Raw genomic sequence first — 17,595 nt, 5'->3', positions numbered from 1 at the left:
CGTTTTCGGGTGAATGTTGTGTATATGTCGGCGTATATTATTGAGGAAAGAAGAAAACTCGCTTGCCGCGCGAAGTTTACGTGAGGTTTGATTTGAAATGGAAAAAAGCAACAATATTTCTTATAAATTAAACGATATATGTCGTCTATGCTTGACACACGATGGATTGATGCGTTCAATTTTTGACAGTGAAGTGACAGAAGAGTCAGAAAATTGCCTTCCTTTTAGAATCAATTCATGTGTATCAATAAAGGTAAATCTCCTGATTGGCTGTTTTATCTCTTTGTACTAGATTTTTATATGCTGGAATATCTTCAACACAGTGCGCTGAAGTTGTGTTGTTTCTTATCATCACTTTTCCTTATTCACTAGCTCTCGGTAACCGATCGTCTGCCGAGCAAAATATGTCACCGGTGTCTCTTCAAAGTAGATATGTTTTTTGAGTTCAAGGTAATGTGCCTGAACTCTGATAACTCATTGAAAGAGTCCCTCGACTATTCTGGAGATCAGTTGAATAATGTTCTGGTATGTTTTCATGATTGACCCTAAGTTTTATTAATGATACACGCAATGTAGCTTTAGATGGAATATTAAGGGTGCAGTTTTCATTTTTTCCTCCGAAGTGCCATTATTCTTCCATTTTAAAATTCTCAAGGAAACTACGAAATGTTACTACGAAGTCGGAAATGTTTTATAATACATTGTTTTGTTTATCTTGGTTCCCTAATTATAAAATTCATAAATATTTACCCTATAATTATCTCATTCGATTTCCTACCATTTTATGGAAATTTCTTGTTAGAAACAGTGTTAATAACTTTTGGGCAGTTAAGGTAACAAGGCTGGAAATGTTATTATAATGGATGTTACTTCACAGGATACTGTTGGTGATTCTGAAATCAACCCTACGGATAAAGGGAATACTGTGAAGGGAATAAATGGCAAAGAAGAAATAGCAACAAAATTGGAAAATCTAGAAACAAGCAGCAATGATGCAACTTCAGGCGCTCAACCTGAGGCAACAGAATCGTATCTTGATTCGTCACATATAAACGCTACAGAATCAGTCGAGGAGCTCAAGAGTGAAGTCCCTGTGACCAATTTTGAGGTGAATTCTCATTTTTTGGAAGATATGAGAATTGTATTTCACTACTAATGTATATCATATGTTACTGAGTGGAAAATGTAGCACTTGATCATAGTACACCAAATGTGCTGTAGCATATATGTACTTAATAGGAACAGATCTTATTGCTGAAATGTCCCCAGTAAATGTATGGTGTATGGCAAAGGAGTAAGGAAAGTCAAGTAAAGGAAAAAGAATTGAGGGATTGATGTTCTTCTCTGAGAGATTAAGAGATGTGTCATCTCTTTTTTGAAACCATCTATAGATTGCTCGCTTTGTATACAGCTGTGGGATAGAATGAGTTTCTAAAGCAATTGTCTTGTTCTACCATGTACAAGTTTATTATACTCCTTTAATTTTATTTTCATACAGTGAGTCCCTCCCTATGGACTAAAACCTTGACATGGTGGAAAGGCTTTTTCATTCTGATAGGCGCTAGTGCTTTTTTGGTGGAAGCAATGATATTTGCTCCTGGGGGGATCACCAAGCCACATAGGTCGAAAGGGTCAGACAAAAGGTAGTCCATACAGCATCTGTTCCTTGGTGAGGTGGCTACAAAGGCATCTGATTCCAGCAGTGCGGTCATGGAGTGATGTTGTCACATTCAAAATCATTATTGAGGAAGGCAATGGAAAATATTTCATTTATTCATCCCAAGATTTTTATGTTGGGCATCATAATAAAAATGAGTCGTGGCAGCTATGGGACTCAAACCGCGTGTTCTGCCCATTAACGGGATAGGCTAGGCGTTCACCACCTCATGAGACTTTGCATAGTGAAAATGACAATGGCAGCACAGAGGAAACAGTAGTTGACTGAATTAGTATTTGGGATCTTAGAATGTTAGAAAAATTAGAGATAATTAATCAAATCATGGAAAGAGGAAATATAGATGCTTAAGGGTTGTGCTACTACCGAAGTGATATTTATAGAATAATGTACAGCAGAGGGGAAGAGCACCAGTGAGGGATGGCAATAATATTAAACAAAAAGGTAGGAAGAAGAATGATAAATAGAGCAAGTGACTGATAGAATATTATTAGAAGTAAAAGCTAAACCCAAGAACTTGGTCATTTTTCATGGGGAATATGATCAGTTAGATGATTAAATCGTGAGTGTTCCTGGAGGGAAACATGATAGTTATGGTGGATTGGAATGCGAAGGTAGGCAAAGGAAGTGGTGGAAGTGATGTCTGGAACTATGGTTTAGGAACAAGGAATGACCTCAGAGAGAAAGCAATAGAGTTCTGCAGAAGGCTGGAGTTAATTATCACCAACACATGGTTTAGACACCACAAAAGGCATAGGTATACATGGAAGATGCAAGGTGACTCAGAAAGGTACAGGTTAGATTATATTATGGTTAGGCACAGATTTAGGAACAGCATAATCAATTCACACAGCTTTTTGAGAGTAATTGTGGGCTCTGATTATTAATTAGTAGTGGTGAAGTGTAGCATCCAATTCAAAAAGATCAGGCTGGGGAGGTAGGCTAGGAAGTTTAATGTAAAAGCATTAACTGGATTGACAAGGAAAGAGTATCAATAGGCTGTAGAGAAAATCAGGGAAGGAGCCATGTACTATCAAGGAAAAATGAGAATGTATCAAAAAAGGGATATTGAAAGTCATAAAAGAAATTATAGGAACTGTAGGGAAAACACAATGATTAGAAAGATAGACGAGAGAAGAAAATGGAGGAATGTAAAAATCGAATGAGGAAGAAGGAAATACTAAGAATTACACAATCACATGGGATGGGTAGCAAATACAGCAAAAGAAGTGTGGTGGGAGATGCTATGCGAGGATATGGAAAGTTTGCAGAGAAAGGGCAAAATGGGTGAGCTATACAAGAAGGTTAAAACATTATCCGGAAGTAAGAGGGGAAAATTTGTGTTAAGAATCGGAAATAAGTTGGTGAAAGCACTAATTGAACCAGGAAAGATCTGAGGCAAATGGAAGGAATATATAAAATAACTCTCTGGTAAAGAATTTAGGCCAGCAAGGTTAGACAAAGAAAGAGAATATAGTGTAGATGTGGATAGCTTAGGTCCAGGCTTACTCAATGGTGAGAAAGAAAGGGCATTAAGGGAAATGAAATCAAATAAGGCCATGGGGGTAGACAACATTCCTGCATAACTACTTAAAGGGTTAGGGAAATGTTTAAGGAAGAATTTTTGTGGACTAATTCTGTGGACCATTTCTGAGGAAAGAATTTGGCTGGAAGACTTTGTCAGATCATTGTTAGTTCCTACTCCAAAAAAAGTAAAGGCGACATTAAATGAGGACTACAGAAAAATAAGTTTGATTTTGCACGCAGCTAAAGTGATTCTCAGGATCAATAACAAGATGATATGCAGAGCAGAGATGGCAGAGTAGAGATGGAGAGCAGGGCAAATGATTACTTAGGGGATGATCAGTTTGGGTTCAGGAAGGGGAGAGGTGTGGGTGATGCCATTGCAGTAATTACGCACTAATAAAGAAGAACATGGGATATAATAAGGCTGTATTTGCCTGTTTTGTTGATTTCTAAAAGGAGTTTGATAGAGTGCATTTGGAAAAACTAATGAATGTTTTGCTGAAAATCGGAGTAGACTGGTGAGATAGGAGACTTATTTGCAACCTGTACATGCCACAGACTGTGTAGGTGCAAGTGGCCGATGGTGAGTCAGGATGGGCGGTTTTAGAAAGAGGAGTAAGACGGGTATCCATTATCAATCTTGCTGTTCGACATACATGAAGTAGAAATGGTTAAAGAGGCATGGGAAGTCCTGGAGATAGGAATGAAAGTCGGTGGGTAATTCATAAATCAAATTTGTGGATGATCAAGCTTTAGTTTGTCTGTCTCACTCAATGTGCTCTCCACAAAGCACCTCGAGTAGGGATTGGGATACCACTGGAAAAATTTGCAATCTCTAGGATTCAAACTCTGGCCCTCTGGGAGGGAAGCCAGTTCATTAGCCACTGCATCATCCCAATCCAATGGGGGTAATCAAATTATATGCTTTATTTTATTGGCAAACTTTCTTCAAACTCAACTCCTGATGGCACAGGAGAAGAGTTTGAAGGAAGTCAGTAGCCAGTGTCCTGATGTTAGGGAGAATTATTTATTCAAGATTTGAATGTCACAAGAGAAATCACAATGCAATGACATATTTTATGTCTTTGCCAGTACTTGCTTTTGCCAAATGTTTATTGTATTGACTCATCAGCTATTTTCTTGATCTTCCCACAGCTAATAAGCATCAAGGGTGAGAACTCTGCTGGAGATGAGAGTGAGGATTCAGGCCAACACCACGAGGACCAGAATTCATTAGAAGCTGAAGATAGGGGACCAGAAAGGCTGGGCAAGACACCATGCTTATTTCAAGAGTGTTGGAAGACGCTGTGCCATCCGTCTCTCCTTTTGCCTCTCAACCATTCCAATAGCACTGAACATTCATTTGCTTGTGATCTCTGTCCATTGACATTTGCTCGTTCATCACTTTTGGCCCGTCACCGTGCTTCGAAACACATGCCAGATGAGTAAGTGCTTGGTTGCCATTTTTTAGGTGTATTATGGTTATTAGCATTAATAATTTTGTCCCAAATTTATGTTGATGGTTGATTTTTGTTCATATCGTGTAATTTCAGGAGTCAATGTTTTTGAATTTTCTATAGATTGTGTGAAAATAATTACAGTTAAATTATCAGTGAGTGGATGAAAGAATTCAAATGCCTAACTAGTTACTGTTAGTCTCCACCAGAAATAACTTTCAAGATCTCTTACTATATATTCCATTTACCAAACTGTGAATTTTTCCCCGTCTATCTTAATTAATACATAGATGTCTACACTCTACAAGGCTGTTTTCTCTCTCTCTTTTCTGGGGGTAAGTCAATAAATAACTGGCAAAATATGATAGGCATAAATAATTTTTTTTTCTTTGATTCATCTTTGAAGTCTGAATTCACTTTTATGATGCTTTTTATTTCACTGTATTTAATAAGGAGAGTCAAAGTGTAAAATTTAAACTTATGTCAGTCTCCTCGGCAGAAATTCATGCCGAATAATTAGAAATTTGGTCATGGAAGAGTTCGGGTAGTTTGGTATTCCAAAATTTTATAATTCATCATTTGGGAACTATTCAAGGTTTTGGATAAATATTGTCATTAAATCTAATTATGGGAGTAAATCTGGACAAAAAATGTTTTTAGCAGTGTAGTCAGAGCCATCTTTCACTGCGATTGACCCTTTTCATCTCATTCCAGTGACCGACCATTCAGATGTTCAATATGTGGTCGCGCCTTCACCGACTCAACCTCACAAAGCCGTCACATGCGCATGCATGCCAGTCAGCGGCCATTCTCCTGTGGCCTCTGCCCCCAAGCCTTCAACCACCATGCCTCTCTGGTGGCGCACATTTCTTCCTGCCACCACCACCAACAACAGCAACAGCTGGATCCAATGGATACAGTCGACGGTGGGGCAAGGGTCCGTGAATCCATGGACCCTTGCAGGATTGCATCAAAGGGCATGGTTAATGGCAACGTGAAGAGGAAGAGGTTAACCTGCCATGTGTGCTCCAAGTCATTCTCAGACTCGTACACACTGCAGAGGCATGGCCGTACCCACACTGGAGAACGGCCCTATTCATGTTCCATCTGCGGGAAAACATTCTCCAGGTATGAGAAGGACATGCTGTGAACTTCTAGATTATAATCAGGTTCATTGACCACCTGCCTAAATGAACATATTCCCATTTGGCCAAAAGCCAGGGTACCTTTCAAAACTTATAGTGTTGAATAATATACAAAACAATTAAAGAAAATTAAATTATTGTCAAAATATTATGCAATATGACCCCAGTTAAGTAAGAGGCCAGATCAGATTTTTCTGGCAATCTTTCCTCAAACAATGTGACATAATCAGGCGACTGATTTCATTATTTGGATAAGAATTAGCACTTCATTGCAAGTACTTGTGAGCAACAGTTACTTGAACTCAGTTGAATCAAAACTGAAGTATTTTCCCGTGGCTGTAGCATTTTCTTACCTTCTAACTGTAATATCCTTCCTGTAATGTCCTTCAGGATTGGAGTTTTTGTTCCATATTTAGTTAAAAATTATTATTGTCAGAAGTAATCTCCTTGTCAACGTGCTCGGTGTTATTGGTCCCCTAGTTATCCCAATCTCTGTCTTTATCTACATCCCTCTGCACTCTTCTCCATTCAGTTATTAATTTACCTTCTCATGCATCAAAGTTTCTATTCTGCCCTCTTTACCATTCTTCTTTCTCTGTCTTCCTTCTGGTGGACGTTCTATCATATCGTGCAGTGAGTAGTCTTTTGTCCTTTTCCTTATAGAACTGATCAGTGTTCTTTCCTCATTTACTCTCATTTCTCTTTCCTTACGTGATGCATCCGTTTGATGTAAAACATTCTCCTCCAAACCCGCAACTTGAATGATCATATTCCTTTCCTGTCTTTCTGAAGAAGGATCGTAATTTTACAGCCATACGAGAATGTATTCCAGATCAAATTCTTTACGATTCTTTTTCTCAGATACTTTATTAACTGGTTAGTACTTAATACTTTTCCCTAAATGCTACCATAGCCATTTTTATTCTTACTCACACTTCATGTTTGCTTTTTGAGTCCTCAGTAATTTCCTAATGTTTATGCCTTTTCCCATGTTACAGTCTCACACTTCAAACAAGCACTTCCATCACTGTATTTACCTTGTCAAGGTCATATTTAATTCCTTCCACATTTTTTTCTCGTACACTCGTATTCTAATTAGAGATTGAGATAGTGCGGTAGCTATTGTACTGGCTTCCCACCCAGAAGGCCTGGATTCAAATCCCGGCGGTGTTGAATATTTTTCAGTGGTATCTCGATCCCTACTTGAGGTGCTTTGTGGAGGGCACTTTGAGTGAGTACGTCGTCCATTGGATGGGACATTAAGCTGCGGACCCCTTGGCGCCTTTCGTAAAGAGTAGGCTAATGCCGACGCTGGGTTTCTCTCCCCCCTTCATCCTTTCCTATCCATCCCCTATGGCGCAAATGACCTCAGCTGTCGGTCACCTCCCCTAAATACTACTATTACTCGTATTCCAATCTCCGATCATGCTTTAATGACTTTGCAGCCTCCCTTCATTATTTCTTCTCTTCTATCACAATTCTTTCCCCTCATCATCCTCATGGTCATCCATCAATATATTGACCTGGATGACTTGGAGGCTCTTTGTACTTGTTCGGTACTCTCACCTGTGTCACCTGCATACATCATATTATGTTTGCTCTGTATTTCCTTGTTATAACACATTTTGCATCATTCCTTCCTCTTCTGCTGTCCATTGAAGAGTAATTGATCATTTTGTGCTCTCCTATATCTGGATCATCCCACGCAGCTAAAGTTGTTCTCAGGATCATAAACAAAAGGATAGAGAGTAGGGCAAATGATTACTTAGGGGATGATCAGTTTGGGTTTAGGAAGGGGAGAGGTACGCGTGATGCCATTGCAGTAATGAGATTATTAATCGAGAGGAATATAGAACACAACCAGGAGGTATTTGCCTGTTTCGTAGATTTCGAAAAAGCGTTTGATAGAGTGAATTGGGAAAAACTAATGAGTATATTGCAGAAAATAGGAATAGATTGGAGGGAAAGGAGGCTAATCCGCAACCTGTACATGTCTCAGACTGCTCAGGTGCGGGTGGGAAACGGGGAGTCAGGATGGGCAGTGTTAGGAAGGGGTGTAAGGCAGGGTTGCCCATTATCACCGTTGCTGTTCAACCTGTATGCAGAGGAAATGATCAAAGAGGCATGGGAAGAACTCGAGGTAGGAATGAAAGTGGGCGGGGGATTCGTAAAATCAGTTAGGTTTGCTGATGACCAAGCTTTAGTTTGTCAGTCAGCCAAGGGGCTGCAAGCATTGCTGAGTGAATTGGAAATTCAGTGCGACAGGTATGGGATGAGAATCAATATTAATAAAACAAAGGTTATGCGATTTTCTAGAAAGAAAAAGGCCAAGCTTAACGTTAAAATAGGAGGGCAAAAACTAGAGCAGGTAGAACAGTTTACGTATCTCGGTAGTGTTTTGGACCAACACGGTCAAAGTAGTAGGGACGTAAGGAGAAGAATTGCGCTAGGCAAAGAGGCTTTCACAAGGAGGAGGGAGTTGATGACGGGGACTTTGAGTAAGGATGTTAAGAAAAGACTTGTAAAAACTTTGATATGGAGCGTAGCTATGTACGGCGCGGAAACGTGGTCATTGAAGCAGGAGGATAGACGTAGACTGGAGGCTTTTGAAATGTGGGTGTGGAGAAGAATGGAGAAGGTGAAATGGACAGAGAAGAAAACAAATGAGGAAGTACTTGGTATGGTGGGCGAAGATAGGGGTTTGCTGGGAGAAATCCTATGGAGGCAGGAAAAGTGGATGAAGGGGGTGTTGACCGGCAGTGGGATGTTGAAGACTGTGATAGAGGGTAGAATGTTGGGCAAAAGAGGAAAGGGAAGGAACAGGATAGGGATGTTGGACGGGATGAAGGGAGGAAGAAAGTACTCAGAGATGAAGAGGGACCTGATATAGAGTAGGATGATGGATTTTGTGTTTTGTTAGGAGTAATAAAATATTTGTTTGGTAGTTGTGTCCATCAAAAAACCTACCTTGACCGGTAGATTACCTAAAAAAAAAAAATATCTGGATCCTACCCACTTCACTCGTATCAACTCGTAACAGAAGTTTCAACTTTCTAGTGTTAGTAGTTTATCATAAAAACATTATAAGAACTTAGTACTTGAACCCACCTTGTAATAGCAGGGCATACCATGTGAAGGTGAGGTTGGCATTAACAAAGGAGAGACTATTGAAGATGTTTCATTTCCCATTGCCCTCCATTTTTAAATGAATATTAAATATTTTTAAACAAGAGCACCCAGGTTTGAAGTTATAGCTCGATTTTCAATTTATGGAATTTTTAATCCACGAGTATACTTAGCAGTTGTACATACCAGTGACAAATGAGAAATTTGTGGAAGCTTAGTGTTGGTTATTAGTCTTTTAATTGCTGGACTATTGATTCACCCACAATAAACCATTGTTAGCATGAATTGAACAGTGCTAGGAATATTTTCATTCCTTCAGGCAAAATTCATATTGACAGTATTCATATGATATTCTCTTACAAACAAGTATGAAGTGTTACACATTTTATACTGGCTCAGGAAGGTAAGAAATTGGTGATTTAAGGAGAGGCATACCTACATTAATCTGCATTAATGTGTCGGGCAAGGGATGGTTATAAATGACATTACTAGTTAACAAATTGATAATTTTAAACAGTTCGCATTATCACTGATCATGCATCATAATCTAAATTTGACTACATAGTATTTATATTTTTAAATAACATAAAAGTTAGGCTTGACCTCATAAATTTCTGATTAATCACACACACAAGATATCAAATTATATGGAAATGTAAAATAAAAATTATAATGATAAATAATTTGTTTTTTGATCTTATAAAGAAGATATTAAATATTATATAATACTACAGTTTGTTGAATATAAGTATTGTTAGGTTGACATTGTGAAAATATTAATATTGCAGTATCAAATTCAACGAGAGATACCATAATTGTACATTTTCTACAGCACATCAATAAAATAATACTTCTTCAAGTTTGATATTTAAGCCTGTAAATTGCTTATTGATATTTCATCATTTATCCTACAACAAATTTTCATGATAATGTACAAACAAGATTATTTGTATTTGTACTTGATCAAACAACAATAAAATGGGTGAAGTTCAATTTTGAAGTAAATTTTGTCGCTTGATTTGTTCAGGGTTTCTAGAAAATGTCCTTAATTCCAGTGATTTATGGTCATGAGAATTAACTGTTTTGATTTGTGTTTGTGTTCCTTATAGGTCATGGTCATTGGCTCGTCATGTCCTCCTACACACTGGTGAGCGTCCCCACTGCTGTCCTCTGTGCGGGAAGCGATTTGCTGATCGCTCGCACCTCCTGAGGCATGTTCGCACTCATGGGAGGACAGGAGCAGCTGCAGAGTCGGTTCTGAGAGCCAGTGAGGAGAGGGTGTCTGTGTGCATGCCTAGAAAGCAAGAATGAGGGCAACCACCTCAACCAAAAACTTTTCCTACCAGCAAAACTGTGTGCTTGGCGTTGCTTGTTGTCCATATGTGTGTGGCATTTCAATTGTTGCCTGAAATGCATTTAATGTCTTTCCTAAAGTCAAATAAGTTTGCCATTAATTGGACTTATTGTACTTTGTCAAATGCTGTTCTATGTGTATACATTTTTCGAATGAGGGCAGTACTTAATAATCTGATTCCATTATGAATCAGTTCTTTGTTTGGCACAATGCCTGAATTTTCTGTCAGAATATTTTTGTATTGTATATGGATGTGTGTGCATGGTGTAAATAATTTGTTGTACTTAAAATTTTTGCCATCCTTTTTAACATTACCACAACCTTGATTACAAGTGTGATATTTACAAATGAGCTGTTTCTGGCTTTATATTTGAAAGTTAATACTAATATATGCACTTCTCAATGGTCCTTTCATTTCTCATCAAATCTTAATGAAGCAACCCATAATGAAACAATCTTTGCCTCCATAATGTGATAGCTGTATTAAGATTTATAAAAAGAAAAATGTTATATTTGAATCTTCATTTTATATTTTTAAACAACATGTTTATAAAATGATGATGTAACTATGTTAGGAACGATACTGGATTGATCCCAGTAATTTTCAATTACTCGTGATAATCAATATTTTTACTGTAGTGAGACAAAGTAATATTCTAACACACAAGTAATGAGGAAGCATGTGCACTGTATACAACGAATGTAAAAATGGAACGGTAAAAGAGATAAGCTTAGGGATTTCTGAAAATTTGATGCAAAGATATATTTTCAGTTTATTCAGACTTATTTGAAAACTTGTTGAATCAAGAGTTATATTTTCATAAGTTCAACAGATTCAGGCTTGAGGTCGTGGAAGTTCATCATAATGAAATAAGGACAATTTGCACTTTTCCACAGTTTATTTAAACTGTGGAAAAGTGCAAATTGTCCTTATTTCATTAGTTATATTTTCCTGTAACTATTCTTCTAGTCTCCCCTACTGGGAACCAAAACACTAAATTGATCTTTCACTGCACTGTTGGCGATTTAAAAACTTATAGACCTCAACATGAAGATGGCAGTGCCCTTCAACGAAAGTTGAGCAATGTGCTAAAGATGTTCCCCAACATTTTAGCCATTTTGTACTGTCAGTTGCTTGTTTGACAATCATTTGAGTTAGCCATTGTGAGGGTTTTTGTTCAAATGGAAAAAATTGAGTTATCAAGTTCTCTTCAAATATTTGTTTTTGAAAGGCACTACGCCTATGGAGATCAAGGACAGATTGGATGCTGTGTATGGTGACTCCGCAACATCATTTACTACCGTGGAATTTTGGGCAGCTGACTTTAAACATGGCCGTACCAGCTTGGCTTGATAAGCATTTGGGATGGCCAAAAATTACAACAACCACCGATAACATCGAAAAAGTTCACTGAATGTACTGGATGGATATAGAGTTAAGGTTAGAGAGATAGCAGATGCCTAAAGCATATTAAAAGAGAACGTTAGTAATACATGTATTGACTGAAGAATTGGACATACATAAGCTAGCCGCACCTTGGGTGTGGTTTGCTCACTTTGGACCAAAAACACATTTGAATGCACATTTCCAAGGTCCTGTTGGAGCATTTTCAGGAAATGAGTAAGATTTTTTGCATTGATTCATAGCTGTAGATTAACTTGGATCCACCTCTATACTCTTGAGGCAAAAGAACAGTCAAAACAGTGGATTTCCTAGGGTGAACCTGATCAAAAAATGGCGAGGATGATCCCATAAGCCAGGAAGGTGATGGCGACTGTTTTTTGGTATAGTTACAGAATTGTATTTGTCGTTTGTCTTCAAAAAGATGAAACAAAAATGGGAGAGTATTACTCCTCATTACTTGACAAGCTGAAGGCAGAATTGCCAAAAAATGATTACATTTGATGAACAAGAAGAAAGTGCTTTTCCATCAGAACTACGCACCTGCTTACACTTTGCTGGTTGCCATGGCTAAAACTCATGAATTGCGCTTCGAATTGGTTGACCACTCTGCATATTTGCCAGATCTGGCCCCTAGCGACTTTTGCTTGTTTCCTAACTTTAGTGTTTGGCTTGGAAGTAGGAGATTTTCAAGGAGGTAATCACATATGTAAATGCCTATTTTTCCAGAGGAAGATGTTAACTACTATTTGGAAGGGATAAAAAAATGTATCGATGATGAAAAAAATATATCCACTTAAAAGGAGACTGTGTTGGAAAATAAATTTCTCATTTCATTGTTAGGTTAGAGGCTTTTCGGACTACCCACATATATATTAATGCTGGTTACTCGAACACTGGTAAAACTGCTATCTACCAAGATCATCCTATGCAGAAAGAATGCAAAAGCAATTGCTTCATCTTCAAATAACTGTAGAAGCCTTAACAACTCCTGCAAATACAAGGTTTCTTTTAAAGTAACGGTAAAAATTTTTCTTGATTGAAAGGCATTGTCCACAATGGGTTTGTGCCTCAGGGACAGACAGTTAAGAATGGGTTTTACGTGGAAGTCCTCAAAGTCTGTGGAAAAAAGTGCAGCATTTCATAAGGGAGATATTTGCCATAGCAACTGGAGGTCGCACAAAAACGTCATTTTACCCCGCCTTTCTTGTGGCCAAGTACTCGTACCTTGCCAAGAGCAAAGAAGCAATGCTGCCCCAGCTATCTGATAGCCCTGATGTGGCACTGCTAGGCTTCTAATTGTTATCAAGAATAAAAAGGAGCTTGAAAGGCAACTATTTTGGAATGCTGGATGGTGTCAAAAAGACCGTGATGAGATACCTGAATGAGGTTCTCATCAATGCCTTCCAGGAAGTGTACCATTACTGGAAGAGGCAGGCATTGGTGTGTTGATGCACAAGGGTGCTATTTTGAAGAATTTTAGCAATTTGTTCTCTGATCTGCAATACATTTATTCCTGGAATTATTATACTTATTTTTGGGACATTTTGCGTTCAGTGAGCTGAAATGCATGTCATGCTCGGTGGAAAAGTGCATAAGTTATTTAAAACGGCAATAACTCTTTCCTTTTCAAGGGAAGGGTTAGCAGCCAGCTCCAAAGGTGTTATTTGACTCCTCTAGTTATTAACCTTATTCCTTAAAAAAAATATGAAGTGCCCCTTTGCACTCTGATGAACTCAAGCCAGAGAGCATTAATTAGGACCAACCGCCATAATACCTTCCCTAAAGTTTTCTCCAGCCAAAATTATATAAATCAATGCAGCATTTAACTGATTTTTCCAAAAATAGTAGTGGTTACTTCCAAGTGAATGTCTTTTACCGCATGATTAAATTTAATTTCATGCACTATGATATTGCATATTTAGATATATCCTCCTATGAATGGTTTTTTCTAAATTATGACTCTGATTATAGTAGACAGCACTATTTTGCCAGACAGCAAAATTGTTAAGGAAAACATGGATTAGAGAAGAAAATCAATGGAATGGCATTGAATGTCTGTGAGGCAAAATTTTTTTGTGAAAAATTGAAGGGGAAGTAGGTAATTGAAGAAAATCTAGATTAAAGGCTTTATAGGCAAACTCATGAACTCAAAAATTCTCATATAAGTTTGGTTTCATGGTAAGAAGACTGTTGGAGTAATTCTTAAATTGATAGTGAACATGTGGTTGAGCTTTAAGTCTCTTAAGTATTTGTAATTTTTGCCCTTGCCATGGTACATTTGTCACATAGAACTTCAAAACTTTCCCCACTGGTCAACATTTTCTGTCCAATCAAGAAGTGATTGCAGCTGTAGGTGATTACTTTTCTGCACTCCCGGAAGAACACTACGGAGATGGGACAGTGGCACTCGAACATCACTGGATGAAATGTATTAATATTAAAGGTGAATATGAAGAAAAATAAAACATTTTTGAATATATTAATTGTCCTTTTCATCATGAGGCAGAGAACTTTTCATATCACTCTTATAATATTGTTATCAATGCTTTCATTTTGCACTACATTAATTAGAAATAAGTCATCAATAAGGTGTAAAATATTTTTAAAAAATACAACATGGAATGAGATGCATGAGCTCTTTCATCTTTAAAAAATTTTTTGTCATGCAATGTTTATTGAATTTCAGATGTACTATCCAGATATATGGAGACTAGAAGTGGATGCCAACTTTTTCACTGATATATTTTGGCTGTCATTTTAAGTCAAAATCCCATATGGAAAATAATCATGAGACTGCTGTAGCTCATAATTATTGGCACAAGTGTGTGAAATAAGAGTGAAATGTGCATGAAAAAAGTCTCTAAATTTCAGACTACAGCAATTACTTTTTTTCTTTCAACTCTCTGACAATGCTGATCTTGGGCAAAAGTACCAAATGCAGGTACTACAATCAAAATGAAATTGGCAACAGTATATATTGCAATGTACATTAGTGGATGACTCCGTGAAAAGTTACTGTTGCGGCATCTCCCGCAGTTTCTTTGGAAGTATATATTGCCTTTGAAATCAGTCCGTCAGAAATAAATACCGTGATCTCTTTCCTCTAAATTGTTGTTTACCCAATTCTTGGACATACCTGAATATTTCCCTGAGCCTGTCATATTTGCAGAAGACACAAACATTATAGAGATAACAGCTGTGAACTATCAGTGTACAGAGTTAATTGAACCCAACATAATTTATTAAGGTGGTTGAAATCTAATACATTAATTCTTAATGCTGATTATCATTCCAAAGATAAATACAAATGGAAGCATAGATGAATCCTGGCATCTATGGGACTCATCCCACTGGGCATGGTGTAGTGCATGGCAGCACAGGAGGTAACATGGGTATTTGTGGCCATCATTGCATGAAATCCTTGTATGACTGAAAGCAGAGAAAGGGAGGCCCAGAAGAGAACTGCACCAATGAGGATAGGTACATGGGAGTTAAGGACGATGAGTGCAGGATAGCTAGAAATCATTTAGAAAAAAAATGAAGGAAGAAGGTACAGATGTTAGCTTTGTGTTATGTAAGGTGGAGAGACATGGGGACCCCTGGAATGATAGTTAAAGAGTATTTTATGATGGAGGGAGGAGAAGAGTCAACGTGGAGTATAGTTAATACTACTGAATAGGCAACTGGTGAGAAGGATAGTCAGTATAGAGCAGGTGAGTTATAAGATTCTTTTGGTAGAGATAAAGGCAGACCTGACCAATCTAATGGTGATCCAGGTGTACATGTCATCAGACAGTCACTGAGAGGAAGATGTATATGGCTTGCTTGATCAATTTGGAAAAATAATTGGGGACCATGTCAGGAAAGAAGCACCTAATACTAATGGGAAATTATATTCAGGGGTAGGTGAATGAAGAGATAAGAAAGAAGAGACTATGGGTTAGGAATTAGAAATTATATTGGAGAAAAAGTAATTGAGTTCTGCAGAAGGTGTTTGATTACAACTAACACCTGGTTTAAACATCGTCATGGGATTAGATGCATATAGAAAATTGCTGAGGGAAGCAGGTAAGTAGCAGCTGCATTATATCATGGCTCAACATAATTTTAGAAAAGCATCATCAACTCACTCAACATGCCAGGTAACTATGAAGATTTGGGTCATAATTTAGTTTTCATGAAATGAAATTCAAAAGGATTAGGAGGGTTAAGAGAGTACCAAAGTGGAGTCATGAAGGTTTAAAAAGGAGTAAAAAGGAAATACTACCATGAAACAATAAATACCTAAAGAAGGACAGGGTAATGAAAATGTTTAGAGAGAAGTTGGTGTAGTTTGGAAGGGTATGGAGAGAGTATGAAAGTAATTTACAGGAATTGAAGAGAATAAAAGAATTAGGAAGCCATGAGTCACAGGAGAGATGATTAAGATAATGTATGGAAGAAAAAATTGAAAATATTAATGAGAAAATAGGGAGGAAATAAACATAGAGCTAAATAATGAAACAACCCAAAAAACTAATATGGTCAAGGAAATGTGGTGGAAAGAACAGTGTGAGGATATGCACAAATTTCAGGTAAAAGAGGAAGCACTATATGAGAAGGTGAGAGAATTGTCATGATATAGCAAGGGAAAAACTACACCCACCATTAGAAATAAGACAAAACGATTATTAATAGAGCCCGAAGAGATCCAGGGAACAGGGAAAAATATATTGAAGGATTTTATGTTAAAGATATTAAGCTGACCAGTTTAGAAATAGAAAGGGAATGTGATACATTGGTCAGAGAATAATAGATAGCAAGACAAAAAATCAGTAAGGGGGATGAAGTAACATACGGCAATAGGAACGCATAATATTTTCACAGAATTACTGAAGAGTTCAAGGGAAAATTGAAGGAAGAGAATATTGGAACTTAAATGCAGTATTTAAGAGGATGTATTTGGCCAGAAGATTTCCTTGTGTCAATTAATTTTGATCCCCATGTAAAAAAGTGTAAAGCAGACTGAAAGCTGTATGTGAATATTATAGGATGATAAGTTGGATTTTGTGTGCAGCAAACATAACTCTTGAGAATCATCAATTGAAGATCACAAGAAGATGCAAACAATAACCTATGCAAAGATTAGTGAAGCTAAGAAAGAGGAAGGAAATGTGTGATGCCATTTCATCAATGAGAATGTTAGTAGAAAGGAACGCTGAATATAATTAGGATTTCTTTGTGTGCTTCATGGCTTTAGAAAAGGCATTCAATCATGTATATATAGAGGGCCAAGTTTAAGGAAACTTTTTGGAATCTAGGAGTAGAATGCTTTCAGTTCTGTAACCCATTCCTTGGATAACCTGAATTTAGTTCTTGCTTTGTACATGGATTTTACTTATGCCTTTAATCTTGTTGACCATCGCTTTCTGTTGAGTAAAGCTGATGGAGTGGGTGTCAGAAGTATAGCATTGCAATGGGTAAGATCTAATTTATTTGAAAAATCACTGTGAGTGCAAATAACATTAAAATCAGAAAAATACGTATAAACATGAATGGAAATGACCAAAGTCTTAATTCTATATTATTTGCTGATGATTCAAACTATATAATTTCTGATAAAAGCCATCAAAGGCTTTGGTTAAAAATCCAAAAGGTTTAAAAAGTGTCTGGATCTGGTGTTATGACAACAAACTTAAATTAAATTGTAAAAGACACAGGTCCTTGCGTTTAATTGTACAATATCACATGAGGATAATAATTTAAATCTCAAGAATTAAAGCATTATTTTTTCAATCATTACTAAGTTTTTAGGTCTACGTGTCCAACAAACCAATGTGTGGAATATTCATTTTAATAATCTATGTTCTAAACTGCACACTGCGATTTCAGATTGTAAGAGGATGCCTTAGTGGCTTATCCAGCTA

General features: G+C 37.3%; 1 protein-coding gene across 1 annotated transcript; it reads left to right on the top strand.

The window, feature by feature from the left end:
- The first annotated feature begins 2 nt into the window (after positions 1–2).
- LOC139696458 (zinc finger protein 771-like) lies at positions 3–10,687 on the top strand. The gene is made up of 6 exons (XM_071595237.1): positions 3–253; positions 373–525; positions 878–1,108; positions 4,358–4,647; positions 5,374–5,787; positions 10,040–10,687. Exons 1-6 carry the CDS (start codon positions 98–100, stop codon positions 10,239–10,241), a joined length of 1,446 nt encoding a protein of 481 aa, XP_071451338.1. The 5' UTR covers positions 3–97; the 3' UTR covers positions 10,242–10,687.
- Positions 10,688–17,595: the final 6,908 nt, after the last annotated feature.

The sequence above is a fragment of the Hetaerina americana genome, unplaced genomic scaffold (assembly GCF_022747635.1).
Source record: "Hetaerina americana unplaced genomic scaffold, ioHetAmer1.1.p SCAF_7, whole genome shotgun sequence".
NCBI classification, from domain to species: Eukaryota; Metazoa; Arthropoda; class Insecta; order Odonata; family Calopterygidae; genus Hetaerina; species Hetaerina americana.
The sequence above is the reverse complement of the archived record's forward strand: the minus strand, read 5'-3'. Positions and strand labels throughout refer to the sequence as shown.